The sequence below is a fragment of the Dysidea avara genome, chromosome 2 (assembly GCF_963678975.1).
Source record: "Dysidea avara chromosome 2, odDysAvar1.4, whole genome shotgun sequence".
Lineage (NCBI taxonomy): Eukaryota > Metazoa > Porifera > Demospongiae > Dictyoceratida > Dysideidae > Dysidea > Dysidea avara.
The window spans coordinates 22,095,343-22,113,378 of record NC_089273.1 but is presented as its reverse complement, the minus strand read 5'-3'; the positions used below and the strand labels follow the sequence as shown (position 1 = coordinate 22,113,378).

General features: G+C 36.6%; 1 protein-coding gene across 1 annotated transcript; it reads right to left on the bottom strand.

Moving 5' to 3' along the window:
* Positions 1–7,771: 7,771 nt before the first annotated feature.
* Positions 7,772–8,681, bottom strand: LOC136243643 (uncharacterized). The gene is made up of 2 exons (XM_066035187.1): positions 8,528–8,681; positions 7,772–8,471 (listed from the first exon to the last, which is right to left on the bottom strand). The coding sequence occupies exons 1-2, from the start codon at positions 8,634–8,636 to the stop codon at positions 7,900–7,902; spliced, it is 681 nt and encodes a 226-aa protein (XP_065891259.1). The 5' UTR covers positions 8,637–8,681; the 3' UTR covers positions 7,772–7,899.
* Between the last annotated feature and the right edge of the window lie 9,355 nt (positions 8,682–18,036).

Sequence of the window (18,036 nt, the reverse complement as noted above, 5' to 3'; positions counted from 1 at the left end):
CCTGCCGCCCTCCTGTCATCTCACAACACTGGCGTGACTCGATCGCTGAAAACTTTGAGTGAAGGCCAAGGTGAAGGCATGAAAGGATAGAAGGACACTTGTAAGAAGGTGTCACAAGTAATAAACACAGTTGGGAACTGAATGTGTACTATGTGACTATTGAGAGCTGTAATGGTAGACTCTGGGTATCTAAATGTTTGTTATCTTTAGTGACCAGAACTGAAGGTCTGCATGCATGTCACTAATTTTACAATATGTAGCTACTCAGTGGATTTGAAATTTTTGTTACTTGTATACTATAGCATAGGAATAGTGTTTTTTTGCTATAACATCTGTGGAGCTCTACGACAGTGAAACCTCTTTTATTATTGGACACATCTATTATCCAGTAGTCTAGCACTGTACTGCCTGTTCCATCAATCATCAAGGATGTACCCAGGTTTAGAATACAAGAAGCAAGGTTAGGTCCAGAGAATTTAGGAAAAAATGTGTGGGGCCTTAGGCCACTCCAAATAAATTTTCTGTTTCCTGTCCACCGCCTGTATCTAGTTACTGGCAGCTCTAACTGTTCCATTATTCCGTATTCTTCCGGTTATTCTTGTATAATGACAGACTCAGTAAAAGCCATTTTGAAACAGTGTCAGCAGTGCTGTCAAGTCAGCACAAACTTCACATTATTTTGTGCTATTTTTGCAACTTAAAAAGGAAGGAACAAGCTTAAGCATGCTTTTATGCAGCTTTTATGGTTGTGCTAGGCAAATAATGACTTGAAAAGCTGCCAATCTTATAATGAAGTAATAGAAATGAATCGCCCGCCCGCATGTAAATATGCTTGAGTCCAGGACGGGAAACAGAGAATTTATACTTGCATAAGTTAGTGGTGAATATGTAGCAGTTGGTATATTATGGTGAGCAATATTGTTGTAATTCAGTGGCAGCTGGTCCCGAACAGTGGGCAAATCATTTAACACTATACCTTGATAGTCAAGCAACCTTGATTATAATTTTAGTTCAGATTTAGCCTTAATAAAATATACAATCTTTTGAGCATTGGGTTATAGAGGTTTCACTGTGCATATACACTTGTTCACAAAATTGATGCAATAACTATTCAAACTTGACCACTACTCAGTATAAAACAATGTTGTTGTTTTTTATTATGACACTGCTCAAATTCGGCCACTGTTAAAGGTGGTGTGGTGTTTAGCTATGTAAAATGGTACTTGTATTATGCATGAAGTATATAATTATACTTTAGCTAACGCTTGGGACCTAATTAACATGGACGTTATATCATGGGGTGATCTTTCAACAAGGTCTTAAAATACACATGAGCTATGTTTGGGACCTACTTGAGTTGGTCACTTTAAATGAGATAATCTTATTAATGAGCTTGTCGAGTATACTTTAGCACCTAGTTACTCAACATGGTCACTGTAATGAGGTGTTCTTAATAGTGAGGTCATGAAGTACACCTTAGCTATGTTTTGGACCTACTTGACATGGTCACTATAATGAGGTGGTCTTATTACTGAGGTTGTCAAGTACACCTTAGCTATGTTTGGGACCAAAATGAGGTAGTCTTATTAATGAGGTCATGCAGTACATCTTTAACTAGGGACATACTAGACATCGTCACTATAATGAGGTGGTCTCAATGAGGTTGTCGAGTACACTTTAACTATGTTTGTTACTCAACGTGAGTATTACTATATTAAGCATTATAAGGGATCACTGTGTATGTATGTACTTGTCATGTTCACATACTGATTTGGCTTCCACAAACACAAAATCAAACTCATCTTTCGAATTGCTGGCTAAATAGACCACCACATTCTGCTCTTTGTTTTACGGAACTGGAGAGTCTGGTTTCTGCAGCTTTGGCACTTCTGTAGCCATGGCTTTGTTGTACATGATGTTTAGTGAGCTGGAAAATCATGAAGAGCCAGTCGCATATACACAAGAAGCCAGTACAATACTTACGCATTACTGTATATGCATACATGAGACAACTTGGAGTGTGTGTATGAGGTCTGCAAAATAGTGTACTAGGAAAAGTAAATGCTATCACATTGTTTTAAAAAGCTGCTAAAGAGTATACTACATAACTATATAATGTTGTACATAATAATCACTGACTCATAGAATATTCTTAACATCGATGTAATAATTAATATATGCGACTAGATTTGTTAGCTCCCATACGTAAGTACGTACATGCTCGTGAAATTCTCAGGTATCACATTAAAGTGTTCAATAATAATAAAGCTATTTCCATTTATACCTCCAAATCAACCAGGCTGCTTGAAGACATCTTACGTTTGACAGCCTTGTACAAAGGCAGCTGAATGTATTGCTAAAGTGGAGCAAGGGAAATTATGTATGGATGTAGCAATCAAGTTGTGGGGTAGTATACCAGAATTGCAAGTTGTGCTAATAGTCAGATTTGGTAGATCCAATCAGATAATTATTGCAAATCAATATATAGCAAGAAATATATTTTTAAAATCTATAGAAGTAGTGTGGGCCAGTAAGACCCCAAGTAAGTATCAACTAATTGGTAGATGTGCAGCACGACCTCAATATCCAGCCAATCATTAATGGTTGTTACAATGATGTTCATCTTATCTCCAAATGTGTAGCAGCTGAATTCAATGTGTATGCACACGTCTCCAGTGGCTGGCTAATTGACAGTTGATTACATTTTTTTGGTCTCATCGTTACCCTTACATGTTTGATTATTGGGTGGAAAAGAGATGGACGTAGTGGTTCTTCTTTTGTCGGTGAAATAGCCAGTACAATGATTTGACTGATTCTTGCCAATTATATTGATAGTCCATATAAATTATCAAACCAAGGCCTTCAACAATAATTACATGTGGTCTAAAGTATAACTGTGTGACTAAATTTTGAGTAGTAAAGTTAAGTAGTTAGGACTAAGTGTTACTTTTCTTCATTGTAAGTAACAATCTTGTTCCATGGTCTGGTCGACGGCTGACTTGTTTTGGGTAAAAAGCCAAAACAGTTATAATTTCATGACCAGTCAGCCTAAGCAAATTACATTCCCAGGCAATATGCTACCTTTGAATGCCCATTATGTGACCACATTGTGAAATAGGTCTTCCAAATTGATGATTCATAACTGCATACTGGATAGCTATAGATAGCTATTGGCATGATGTTTGGTCACAGGTTAGTATTAACATATGTTAATTTGATCATGGATACTGCAGTAAGTCTGGGGATCAAGTCACTACCTGGTCTGGGATTTATTCCTGTAATTACTAGCTAATTTGTGGTCATTCCAATAATTATTCAAAAGCGGATGAGACCTGCTAAACCTGGATAAAATGTAACCCAAATGATGAAGGCACTTACAACATTGGTAAGAATAACAGCATCAGTAACATGAATTCACAAAGCAGTATTCAAGGGTGCAGTGCAATTGTAGAACAAAAACAAAATTCTTCAGAGAGCCAAAGATGTGGCACAACACAATATTTAAAACTCTTACAGTGTGGATCCCATTTGTATTTTGCAGACTTTGAATGAAGCTTACTTAGTAAGGCCACTCCAAATAAATTCTCTGCTTTTCTTAGCATGCGGGCAGGCGGTCCATATATTTCCATTATTCTATTATGAAATTGGCAGCTTTTCAAGTTATTATTTCCTAGGTACAGCCATAGCAAACAACGTAATAACATTTTCAGCTTGTACCTTCATCATTTACATTGCAAGAATAACACAAACATGAACAGTGATAACATTCTGACATGTGAGCTGGCAAACCTTACAAGATCAATTTTATTAAGCCTATACAGTATGCAGAAAATAATGGAATAATACGGAATAATGGAACATCTTAGAGCTGGGAATAAAGAGATGTGAGTGGTGGATGGGAAACAGAATTTATTTGAAGTGTCTTAAAGCATAGATAATAGAGTAAAGGGATAGGAAACGCAAGCGATTTCCGGTTTGATTTCCGTTACGCGTGACTTGAAAGGACAAGACAGTTTTGTGAGAATTAGTGTTCTAAGCAGCGTAAATAGTAATCCAACAGACTACAGTAAGTATTTAGGCGTATGTGAGAGATTTTGGCGAGAGAATTCAGACCGTAGATTTTGTAACAAAGCGTATCGCATTAACCGTGATTGTTACACGCTGTCACACTTTCGCTCATCGTACCTTCATGCCTCGTCCATACCGCTTCTTTTATAGCCGGTTCCACTTTCGAATCTTGTGGTAAGCTAGGCGTGTCACCAACACAGTCTTTTACCGTTGCGTTGTACTGCAAGGTGGTTTAAGCTTTTGGTTAAAAATGGAAGATACTTAGTCGTTTCTTCAAGCAACAGTTCCTGTTTTGCTCCGATATTTCCTCTGGTTCCCTCTGTTAAATGGTAAGGAATAGGTTTATCACAGTTAAAAGGATAGAATATATTTACGAAGAAAGTAAAGTGGTTTAAAGTAATTTTTGGGCCGTTTTTTTCACTTTCAATCTCCTTTAATTTTGCGTATAACTTCCTTGAGGGTTGGTACCATCCTATTTCCCTCGATTACTTACTTGAGTTCACTGTAGCGAAGTTTCACAGTCGTTGGTTACAAAATTCTGTCGTTACAACAATTTGTTTCTCTTTGATACAAGCGCAGCAAGCGTAACGAGTATGTTCGTGACGTACTACACGGAATTCCAATAGAAATGTACGTATTTTGTGACGTCACGTTATTGCGTTTCCTATCCCTTTACTCTATTATCTATGCTTAAAGTGAGTGCTAGTTGCAAACTTTGTTCAATCACACAATACTACAGTACATAGCGTAATGAAAATGATGTTAACTTTACACAGAACAAACAAACTACTGTGGTCACAACCTGGATACATACATAATGACAATTCAAGTCACAGTACAAGATAGCTATAGGTAGTTTCACTCTCAGAGTGCATACAGCAAACAAGGATATTACAGTCACATACTACACATTCAGTTCCCAACTGTGTTTATTACTTGTGACACCTTCTTACAAGTGTCCTTCTATCCTTTCATGCCTTCACCTTGGCCTCAGTGCACTCGGAAGTTTTCAGCGATCGAGTCAAGCCAGTGTTGTGAGATGACAGGAGGGCGGCAGGGAAGAAATGTCTATCCAGGTAGGTCTCGTCTGTTGTTCACAACATCTTTGAAGACGACCAACACACTTAATACAGAGGGGCTAATAGTTTCAGTGTGACCTTTTCCTTCTCCGCAAACAATGTTGCTTTCCGTAAAGCAAAGAAAAACGGGAAGGTCACAAAACATGAAAAATTTTCTAAGTCAGAAGTGCGTCCAAAAAAATAATTCGCCCGGGGCGAGTACCATCTTCGCATTGTAGCTACGCGAGCCACAAGCTGAAGAAGTTGGCGCCTAGCAAACTTTCGAGGCTAACCGTTTCTAACAGTTGTTCTGTCTGCCATAGATCCTAGAATTGATAGGTAGGGTCCGCAATCCGAAAAATCAACTTGTAGAAATCAATCCCTCTACCATTGTAGGATGTTCATTGTAGTATCCCATTGCTTGATCCACCATGAAACCGGAGGCACGATTGTTGTCTTCACAGAAATATCATTTTCAGTATCTCATAAGATGCAAGATTTATTTTTAAAATTTCGTGCTCCACTCAAAGGACCGGATGAAACTTGCTACTTAGCCATATCGTATCCAGAGTTGTTGTAGTTGAAAACTACGCACAGAAATAAGTAAATGATTTGCTGGGTGCCCGGCACAGGGTTGCTTTCTTTGAAAAAACAGACAAAGAAATACGAAGTTTCGAATTCAAACTGCCCTATCACCCAGGGCAAGAGAAGCCAACTCTTCCTCATAGTGTTTCGATATGGTTGGCAGCATAGTCTGTCTATGCTGTTAGTTTGGAAAAGATCTGAGACTTCTCACCATCTGGGTGACGAGCGTCAAAATTTTCTGCAGCATCAAAGAATTGTGTTTCGCTTTCTAGCCATTTCCAGCGCTTCTGCAGCCACAACAACCATCAATTATAGACTAAAACTATGGCAAAAGATGTCCCTGAACGTTTGGTAATAGCGGTTGTCAATTATTATTTCATCCGCAGCTTCCACGCCTCGCTCTAAGCTATGCATCAAGGGAGGCAGCAAAATCGTCCAAATTTGACTTCACCTCTCACGCTCCACAGCAACTTCAAATTTTTACTAGATCACCCTACATCACCATTATGCTGCAAAACATCCCAAAACAAACCGAAAAATTCACAAAATCTTTCATTTTTGATTCGAGCTGGGTGGAGCTCCTGGTGAACTGCTGGTATACTGCATCATATGAAATTACAGAAATACCAACTACTATACTACTACCAAACGTTTTGAACCATATTTTATTATCATTCTAAACAAAATTAAGTGACCAGTGTGGCATCAGAAGTACTGGAAAGCACTTTGGTACCATTGAGAGAATCCCTTGAAATGACGCACGAAAATTTTGACGTTCTTCACCCAGATGGTGAGAAGTCTCAGATCCTTTCCAGACTAACAGCATAGACAGACTATGCATCCAACCTTATCACATCACTATGAGGAAGAGTTGACTTTTCTAATCTTGGCTGGTAGGGCAGTTTGAATTTGAAAATTCATGTTTTGTTTTCTGCTTTTTGAGAGAAAGTAACCCTGTGCCGGGAACCCAGTGAATCATTTGCTTATTGCTGTGCGTACTTTTAAACTACATTAACTCTAGATAATACCTAGCTAAGCAGCAAGTTCTATCCTGTTCTTTGTGTGGTGCACGAAATTTTAAAAATAATTTTTACATATCACGAAATACTAAAATTGATATTTCTGTGAAGACAACAATCGTGCCTCCGGTTTCATGGTGGATCTAGCAATGGGATACTACAATGAACATCCCACAATGGTATGGGGATTGATTTGTGAAAGTTGATTTTTCGGATTGCGGACCCTATGATAGGGCATATGGTGACCAAACACCAAAGGTCTCACATGCATGCTTTTTAATGAGTTTATAGCGGCGCTCGCTGTTTCTTTGTTTATCACGCAGAAGACTTTTCCACCTCAGCTGTAATAACACTCTATCCACGTTTCCCTGTGCTTCTGTAGCTATCTTATTTCATTGTGGTATACATTTCCTTGTTTCTCAATTATCACATTGCTGCTACAGCCCACCGCAGTAGACATTTCCTTGTTTATCACATCACCGTTATAATAATAGTTATTGTATTAAGGTTTTCGATTGCAGAGATTTAGGTAACACCCAGTGTAGTGCAATGGATGGTCTTTTCATGCCGTAGTTATTAGTATTAGCGAATGAAGATTTATAATTAAAGACTAAGTTGTTATCAGAGACAGTTAAGACTCCTTAGGTTTGATTTTGCCAGCTAACAAGTGGCTAAGTCTGTCGCGGACCAGACTCAAACCTTATGTACTATGCAACGACTATTGTGGGTTATTGACTGGTAAATGTAAACTGATCCAAAAGATTGACAGTTGCATTTAATCAAAAGTCTTCCTGATATACTGACAATAATATTACTGTTGTACGTACGTACACATTTGCGTAAGTGTTCATCCTTTCTAACTACTTCCTGGGTACTTAATTGACTTCTCTTGAATCTCTGTGGTTATTAACTGAAAGTGTATGCATAGCACAGTAGCATGCAGTTGCAATATCAAAGCAATACCTACTGATGACTGCAGTATAACGATTAAGGATTGCAAACACATGCACAACTGTATGATACACACAATTTCCTGTATTGACCATGCATTATTTCTACTAGAAAACAATTGCATTACGTACAGGTATATGTACATATTTATGTACTTGTATATCTAAAGTGCAGTGCAAAATCAAAAGCTAATTATTAGTTCACAGTGCAGATTTTAGTTAAACTTTCCGATAAATACGGAATGCATTCTTAGAGCAAATAGCATAGCTAAAATATGATGGTGGAGCAGCTCCAGGACAAAAGTTGATACTTGTATCATCATTATCGTTCTCTCCTTGAATAGACACATACAGTCCTTCACGAGGATAGTAAAGCATCACTACATCACCATTGTTGATTGTTGCACCATTTGCTTTTCCTCTTGCATAAATGTTTAAAACTTCACCCCAGCATCTACCTGAAAAATCCTTTGCAGTTGCAGTTGTTCCTGGGCAGGTTCTTTTGTCACAACGTTTGTTCTGTGGACACCCCATCCATGTGTTGTGTTCACGAGGATAGCGAAGTCGAATGCGCTGGCCAGACTTAATTGGAGTGAAATTGGGACCTTCACCAATTATCTGAAACTCTTCTCCCCAGCATCTTCCATCAAAGTAGCGATAATTTTCATTTACACTTGGACATCGACGTAGATCACACACTCTATTACTATCAGGACAACCAAGCCAGGCATTTCTTGCCCCTAAGAACTGAAGCTTCAGGTAATCATGGTCTCTTAGTGGCAGTGATTTATCTGTGTTTTATAATGTAATAAATAAGTCCTGTCATCTATAGCTCTTAAAAGTTTACCTTGTTTTAGCTCTTGAAAATTCTTTCCTCCATCCTTCAATGTCTGTTCAACTTCAACTGAAAGTGCTTCAGCTCCCAAAATCAGTCCAAGCAAAATAACTGGCAGCATGATTAAGTTTGCACGTACAACCACAGCAGACAACTCCTCTAATAACACTGGATGCACTATAACGTGCATAGCACAACTCTTACCTTTATATAGTTCTGTGGCAGAGGTCAGTGGTTAATCACATGTGGAAATGTGGTGAGTGACCAAATAGTTGTGGCAAAAGATAAAAAGTTAATTAATTAGCTGTTGTGAACTATGTAGACATGCATATAAACAGTTCAGAAATATTAGTGTTTATGTCATAATAGGATGAAAATAATACAACAACAACTTCCTCAATGAAATATTGGTATAATGAAAGACTGGGTGAATACATTATGTGCTGTTATTAGAAAGTGTCAATTTTACAGTCACATGCAATAATACAATCACAATAATACAATCACGTGTACTATTTAAAATCTTAGTGCTGGTATAAAAATCAATAGTGATATAAGGTGCGTCTATGTGCAAGTGTCAATGTCACAGTAGTACACTACATCTCTCTTTCTTTGGGTTACAGTCTCACTCTATTTGGTGGCTGGATGGCGGTCTCAGTCATTGATCGGGAAACAAGGTGGAATGAGTTTGAGGTATGTTGTGCCACTGTGTTGTTGTATTGTTCCTGACACTGTGTTCTCTGGCATAACACGTAAATGGCAACAGTTACGTCTGATCTAGCCTTGTGGAGTGTCCACAACATATGATCAAGGGGTGTCTGCCTGATTGTTTATCCGACCAGATATAGTTGCTTGGCCTGTGGTAATCCACACTTTATTATCATCTGGAATTGGAGCAATTTAAGGGGGTGTACGCAATGACAGTCATTATAAGCTGACTTCTGTTTCTGTTTGTAGCTAGTGTGTTGCTTTCTAAATTCATTAAGGTATGTCCACTATGTCATAGTAGTATATACTACACATTACAGGTCAGAGCTATGTGTTTGTTGCAAGAAATTCAAGTTACTATACTGTTGTGAAATAAGAAAGTTATAACGGACAATAACTATAGTACTATGAGCAAATTTTATACCAAACAACATCATGATTACCACTGACAACACCTACACGTACTACCTAAGTATACAGTAGGAAGCTGGTACAAATTAAAGTTTATCAAACATTCTTCATCACCATTGTAAATATAACAGCACACTGGGAGTCAGCAGTCCTTCATTTATAGGTAGTGTAGCTACAGGCTTCCATCTCCATCAAACCAAGAGTTCATAATACATATTATAATATTATATGCTCATAGTACTATAGTCATTGTCTGTTATGACTTTCTCATTTCACAACAGTATTTATATAGTAGCTTGCAAAAGATACATATGTAATGTATTCACCCAGTCTTTCATCATGCCAATAGATGAACTCTTGAATGAACCACATTACTGTTGCAAAACAGTGCAAGAGTCAGTTAGCTATCATAATTATATTATGTTGTTCTTTTCATGCATGTGTACATCATTCATAGAAGTAAATTTATCAATGAGAAACGTAAATCAGTAGCTATTGGGATCTCTCAAAGCAAAGTAAGTAACTTTGTAACCAACTTGAAAGTAATAATAATAATAATAATAATAATAAGTAAATGCAAAAGTTCAAAGTCCTCTTCACTATATATAGAAATGAAATGAAACTTACTTATAATTAGAAGTGATTATTATTATTAACACTTTACAGTGACCAGCACTGAAAGTCTACAGCAACATGATGCAGATGATACAACTAAAGTTTATACATTGTTCAATGTATGCATTTAAAACCCCCAAATGAGTTTTATATTGTGATAATGAAACAATCACATGCATAGTAATTTTGTGCTGGAATCTTATTTGAGAAATTACAGAGAACAGTTTACTTCAAAATCTTGGATAATAGAATGCCTATTGCACGTGAATACCTCCAATGTGACAGTATGTTTAAAGCTTCAATTAATATAATATTAAAGACACAAAACTCACTTCAGTAAAAGATGTCAAAACTGACATTTCCACAAATTGAAAAACCCGGCCCACAGTGAGCTTCATCTTCACAGACGGGTTCAGATAATACTGCCTTCTACGTACTTTGTGCACAAGTTGTATAGGGAAAAGTTTTTCAGGATAGTAAACTGCATAATGTCTAGCCTGGATCAAGATTGTACTGAATGTGAAGCATATGCATGCATGATCATGACTTGCCATTGACTAAATATCTTTTTTACCACTAGTCCTATAGCCTAAAGATGGGGGAGGAGGTGTATTTGCTACACTTGGTTGACAGTAAACAAAATTAACATTTGTGGCAAATTTTAAGTATGTAATTTTCACTCTGTATTGTCATAAATAGTTTAAAGTATAAACTTAAGCTCTGTAAATAAAAAGAAATGTGAGTAAATACCAACCTCAAAGCCAACCATAGTGACTTTAGGTATGGCTGGCTTTGGATCCATGCCGTAAAATACAAAAATAAGCTGAAAACAGGCACTGCCATGTTAAAAAAGGTGCGGCCTTTAAAAATATGAAATGGCTGCAATGATGTTAATTAATTGCAGCCATTTCTTGCTGTCATCTTTGGTCTCACAACTTTTTCCACCCAGGGTTTTTTGCAGCATGGCTGTATTTGAATGGATCATTGTTCACAACTAGCCAAAAGTCACTTACAATTAGCTTTTAGGCAAAACTGACCAATGTGGCACACACATGCACTTTCTTTCTAATTACCTGTTTTGCTAGTCTGGCGAATCAACATTGTTAACAATGTTTATCATGCATCAACATTGTTAACACTTCCATGCAGTGAACCAACATTAATTTTTGTTAAGGCATTCATCTTTCATTTTACAATGTTGGGTAGAGCCAACTATGAATTAAGCTTGTTAACTGAAATACGTGGCCAGGTCTGACAAACCAGTCTTATATATTTTACTGGGCCTGCAATAATAGAGCATGTGGGTACATAAAATTTGCCTAACTTTTCACGTTTTCATGCCTCATAACTTTTGATACCATTAAGCTATAACAAATTACTCATTTATAATAAATGGTTCTATAGCACATGTTATAGAATGCTAATCTCTTTTCCAATACTAAGCTATGACCTGTTGTGTGATAGGGTGTAGTTTTTGCCCACTTGTCCTGTTTTTGAAAGCCCGGTCACATAATATAATCTTTCCTGATATCCATGGAAAGTTTTATAAACCATAATTTCCAAGTCTTTAATGGATCAGTTTGCAATTGCCACTTAGTTACACAGTCTCAAAACTGAACAAGTTTTTCAAGTTGATAATGTTTTGTGTTATCAAGTCATGCTAATTGGAAAGGCTTTATCAGACTGGGTCACATCATATTTTACTGTACTGATCACAGTAGCTATAGCTATACAGTATGAAATATAAATGTTTGGGAGTACTGAACTTTTGAGATAAAGATAACAAGGACTAAGTGTAACTGTCACTGTATAGTATTATGATTAATTAATTCACAGCTATAGCTAAATATATGTGCTATTTTAACACATGTTGTTGATTACCAGATTTCTCTCCACGTGCCCTTTTTTTCACATGCCTGGTTACATGTAACGAATATGGATAGTTGTACCTTATTGCTTTATGTATAATTATATTGGAGTTTTGCAGACCCCTCATGATCAGTTTTGAATGCTCTACACTATATCAATCTTTAATAATCACTAAATGTAAGCACTATCTTACCCCCTGTACTTGAAATCTAAGTTTATATGTAGGGTGGGCTTGTTATAATACATAGTGAGCCACATCTTCAGAAAAACAACAATTACTGTAGTTTTAAAAAAGAACAAGTTGCTGGCAGACTTTATGATTCAGAAATATTTTGTGTCATGCAGTCTCTGGTTATTCCCAATTGACCTATTCTATTGTATAGCTATAGGTATTAGCATTAGTAGCTGTTTAACACATCACAATTATCATTACCCTGCAAGCTGCTCTAGCCATTCACAATACAGGCCTCTTTTTAAATAGGAATTTTAAAGTAAATGATATTGACATATACTTTCTCAATGTCATGTAGATTGAAATGCAAAACTCCAGTAGACATAAAGTTGAAAGTTAATTCCCCAATATTGACAATGAAAGTACTTGACACTTCTAGAAAATAATTGCAGTATTAGTTCTACTAGGGTGACTAATTGAAACTATTACAAAAGTTACATATATAGCTAAATATTATTCTATAAAAATCCATTTATGAGTTGGCTTTATATGGCACAAGATATCTGTGCCAAAACAACCAACCTGCAAATCAATGTTGGGTGCCAAGAAAGAGTTGAAATGATGTTAATGTCAATGAAAATGACATGGCAATGAAAATAACATGGCAATATGCTACTGTGCTATATAATTGCAACCATTTATTAGTAGCCATTGTTGGTTTCTGAAGGCTACTATACACCATTTTTTAGTTTGGACGGATTTGCATGGATTACATTCAATATATAACTAGTAGTAACTGTATAGACAAATTTGACATGTCTATAGTAATTATATATCTAAATGGTAAATGCAGCAGCTATAATTTATGAGTTGAATGTTTTATTGACAAGTTTCCATGATCTCAACCTCATTACTTTATTAGCTGAAACTGAAGTCACTTTCTGAATACTCTATTACAGTCCCTATTTCTTGGAATTATCTGATCCAGCCATAACTATTGAATTCCACTATTGCATGGCCCCCAAGAATAATGCAATTGGCAGCATAGTAAGTAATAAATTTATTGATGCTATAAATAGTGGCTTGAAAAGTTTTGAGGAATGAATACTTTAAAAAGGCATCCTCAGAAGCCATATGAATTCTAATAAGGATTTCATAACCTATGACAGTTGCAAGTATGGACGACTGAGTGTGTATCCAAAGTTTCGCTGAAATTATTTTGGAGAAACAAATAGAAATATCAGAAATTTCTCTATTAGAACAGTCACCCAATTTTTGGGTAATAAACTAAGTCACATGTGAGGTGCATATTATACACATAATGTGCTACACTGTAACACATAAATTATTATACCATATTATAGAGAGAAGCTTTGATGGAAGTACACTGTAGCTAAAATTTGGCAAATGACCTTATTTGTAAAATAAAATCCATACCTTTGCAAATGATTGTCAGTTGTTGTTACATTGTTGGATGTACAGCATGTAGCGACAGTATGGTCCATGCACTTATAATTTCACATTTTACCCATGGCTCCATGTGTGACATGCAACCACACAGCATAGACATGATGTGTTTGCCACACAGTGATTCCCATGGCACATTTTGTGTGCTATTTTATCTATTATGATTAATGGGTAGACAGAACAGCTGCAAGGTATGAAAAAACAATTACAAAAATTAGTAAAACTATGGCTACATATACAAAGTTAATTACAGATTAAAAGAAATAGTAAATTTTTTTTGGAAAATGTGTCATAGTCAGCAATACTATATGATGCAGGAGAAATGTTGGTATGTTATTACATTCATTATCTTGAAAAGCTTGATTGTAGATGTGATGCAGTTGTGACTAGTAATGTATGAGCAGTATGCCACACATGATGACAGTAAAACACTGTAAATTAATGGTGAGGAAACTTTAGTATGGTGTACATACTTCAAAAATAATAATGATGTACATGCATTTATATCATACTGTGAAGCATGTCATCATACTGAGTAACTGCAGGTAACATATCACTAATATACAGTGTGGCCAAAAATTGACAACTTGATTCTAAGTCAAATTATATCAAGCTGATATAATACTACAAGTACAGGTATGTGTTCACCTTGTAATATTTTCTTAGCTATACATGTAGATTGATACCTACACTTCCTTACTTTCGCAAATTCTTCATCAATGTCATCGTGCACCAGCCAGGCATTCATGCCAGCCATACCGTGGAGGAGACTTCAAATCATCAAGCTGCAGTCCTCCTTTTTGCTACATACAATCCAGTACAGCATCTTGTGGCAGTCATAATTTTGAGACATCAATTTAGTCTGGCGATGCCTGCCCCTTCACAAAAGTAAGGGTCTGGTGAAATACAGATACTAAACCATTTCTACCACTCATTTGGTGGTAGATGTTTACACCCAAATTGCTTTGGCAATGAAATGTTTCTAATTGAATTGTTTGAAATGATCAATACACTGTAAAAAAAAGTAATGAATAGTGTGGCAAATAGTGAAGGTCACTGCACATTTTAGTTACTGTCAGTAAGAATTTCCAGTGACATTCACTATTTGTCACAGTATCCACTACAGTGTATGGTATCTGTATTTCACTAGACCCTTACTTGTTGTGAAGGGGCAGGCGGCACCAGACTAGCAGGTTTCTGGTAAGTATTTGAATTGTTGGTACAGCCTATAAAAGTACAGTAGCTATACCCACTATACATAAAGTTTGGCCTTTACCATTAGTACCTGACCCTTGACCTCAGTTAAAATGCTGTTTTATTATTGAACTACTTTTAGCAGGGGCATGCCCGGCTATAGGATTTTTATAATGGAGTTTTCACTTGAAAGTAGATCGGGACACACACTGAGCCCCCAGATATTAATGAAGCTTGCTTTTGTACAATGTCAAATGCCAGCAGTTTGAGTACATAACATAATAAGTATAATTATGGTTAACTTTATAGTTACTTAAGTGGCCTATGTAATTACATGTTTGATGATCTCACTATCACACACACACACACAAACACACACACACACACACACACACTCACACACACACACATGTACACACACATGTACACACAAATGTACACACACATGTACACACACATGTACACACACACACACACATGTACACACACACACACACATGTACACACACACACACACACATGTACATACACACACACACAACACAGCACACACACACACACACAACACAACACACACACACACACACAACACAACACACACACATACTTTGTATGTGGCTGTGCCCCCACAGATCCACCACTGTAATAATGTCTATTGATGTACTCGCACTGAATTTGTGCTCGTCACTGATCAAATCAGCAGCAACACACTGGCCTGAGGTTTGCTTGCCACTGACAATTTCAGTAGAGGTTTTCTGAAAACCCTGGAAGCCCCCCTTGGCCTGTTTTAGTACTTGATGTCAGTGTAGTTTTAATATGTATAATTATTCAAGTGGCATATAACCAAAAAAAACCCACAATAGCTATATTATGTAGTCATATTCAAAAGTTATGCAGCTTAGCTGGTGGAAGTAGACACTCTGGACAAAAGCACCAATATTTTTTACAAGCTACCCAGGTTGGTAGCTTTCAGTTTTTGATAGGAACCAATTCATCCAATCACCCTGAGATGGTTTGCTAAAGCATTTTAAGATGGCTGCCATGGTTAGTAAAGTATGTGGCTTTTTGTTTATTTCTTCCTTAGGCATTGTTTAAATTGTTACTATTTGGCATCACAGTATAGGGGTTACTTTGTCAAACAACTTGTTTTTATTTGAAGTCAATAGTTTGTTCCATTGCAGAGTTGTGATCATTTATATAAACCAGAAACCCATCAAATTGGTCCCTCCACGCATTTAATTACAAATACAATGAAGTTTGTTTTTGATGCCTAATTCCCGATCAGTTCATTATTAAGACATGTTTGTAGGCATCTATTTTATGTAGAATGTTACCATAGAAACCTAAACACTTATCTGTTACCATAGAAACCTAACCATACCATAAAGAAACATTGAAAACACTCAGTATAGTGTTTTCAATAGTATTATAATCCATATGTAAAACTGCACAAGTTCTATATCTTTATTCATTATCATGATAGCTCAGCAAATATCAGAAAACAGTCGATGATACTTGTACTATTAGAAAACAGTACACAATGAATGAATCAATATCCAACTAAATACATACAACCAAGAATGATAATTTACTAAATTTTACTGTATATGAAAACTTAAGTGATATTAGTGATCTATCAAGCGTCGTCACTGTCAGTATTAGCTATTGTATGTTTCTCAATCTAAGCAGTGACAGTTACAGAGCTCTGTGTGCTACCAACCAGCTTTTCTGCATGAACATCTGGTCTTACATTTGCACTTGACTAGTTCACTACAAGCTTAGCAGTTATAGGTAATGTGCTCCACACCGGAACCCAGACATTGTACTCATCAAGTGTCCATCCCCAGCCTTCTGGAGGTGGGTTCTGTAGCTTATATTGCTTACTGGAGCACCGTATTGCAGCTTGGTATGCCACTTGTTTTGTGTACTGCAACAGTGCTTCCTGGGTTGGGGGTAGCATCTCCATCATCCTGCCCTTGTGGTAAAATAAATCCTTTCTAGCTTCATTCATGCAGCACACATTGTATAATTATAGCTCACTTGTTTTGTCATACATTATTACTATAAAATGTTCATCTACAGTAGATAAAGAATGGAGTGTCATGTAGGTGATTGTTTGTATCACATTACTGAAACAATTCCATGCCTCCCATTCTGATCTTTTACCCTTACCATAAAAAGAAGATGTAGTGTCACAACCTATGAAACTACATATATATTAAAAACTGGTATATAGAGCAATGAACCTCTCTGTACCAAGCTTTTTGACAAATTGCACTTAATTATGTGATAGTAGTTAAAGTGTTATTAAATTAAAAGCCACCCAAATAAAATTAAGGCTTTGACAGAAAGCTACAAGATCGTGGAACTTGTCAATTAAAATCTGTATCAACAGTGTAGTTGGTGTGGCCGTTCATAAGAGCTTCGGATAATCAGCCTTGTGTCAGCTTCTATATTGATTGTTAAAAGAGACAGATTCCTGTTCTGTGAAATGGACCTTTGGCTGTGGTATTTGAGGGATTGTGATCAAGGTTGTCAAGTGCACCAACAGCAAACCGACAATTTACAACTCCCTTCTTTTCATATATATTCCTTGCAAACAGCAGTTGTTAACTGGGTTCCTATTTCAAGAACCCTGTCCTAGCTTATACACTTAGACCTAAGTCATATAGATGGTTTACTATCTATTTAGACCTAGCCTCTGTGAATTTTCATCCCAATCATATATGATAGAGAGGTAATGGAGGTTGTCTCTCCAATAAATGATGAGACTTAACAGTAGCTGGTGTGTGCTTACTGAAATTTAAAAATAATGTTTGTGAGATTGCGAAGCTTACCTGTGAATTGGTGGAATCTTGACATTGTAAGTAAACACCATTTAGTATAGAGTCTGGCACTGACTGTTGCTAACAGTCAGGTGGAAACTTACCATGAAAAAAAATACTTTGTAACCTGTAATGTCTTTTCACACAATCTTGCCAACAATACCATTTGATCTGGTGTAGCAGCCTGTTTTAACATCTCCTGTATACCTTTCTCATAAACTATAATTTTATTATTGTCATTGTTTTGTTCTTGCGCTTAT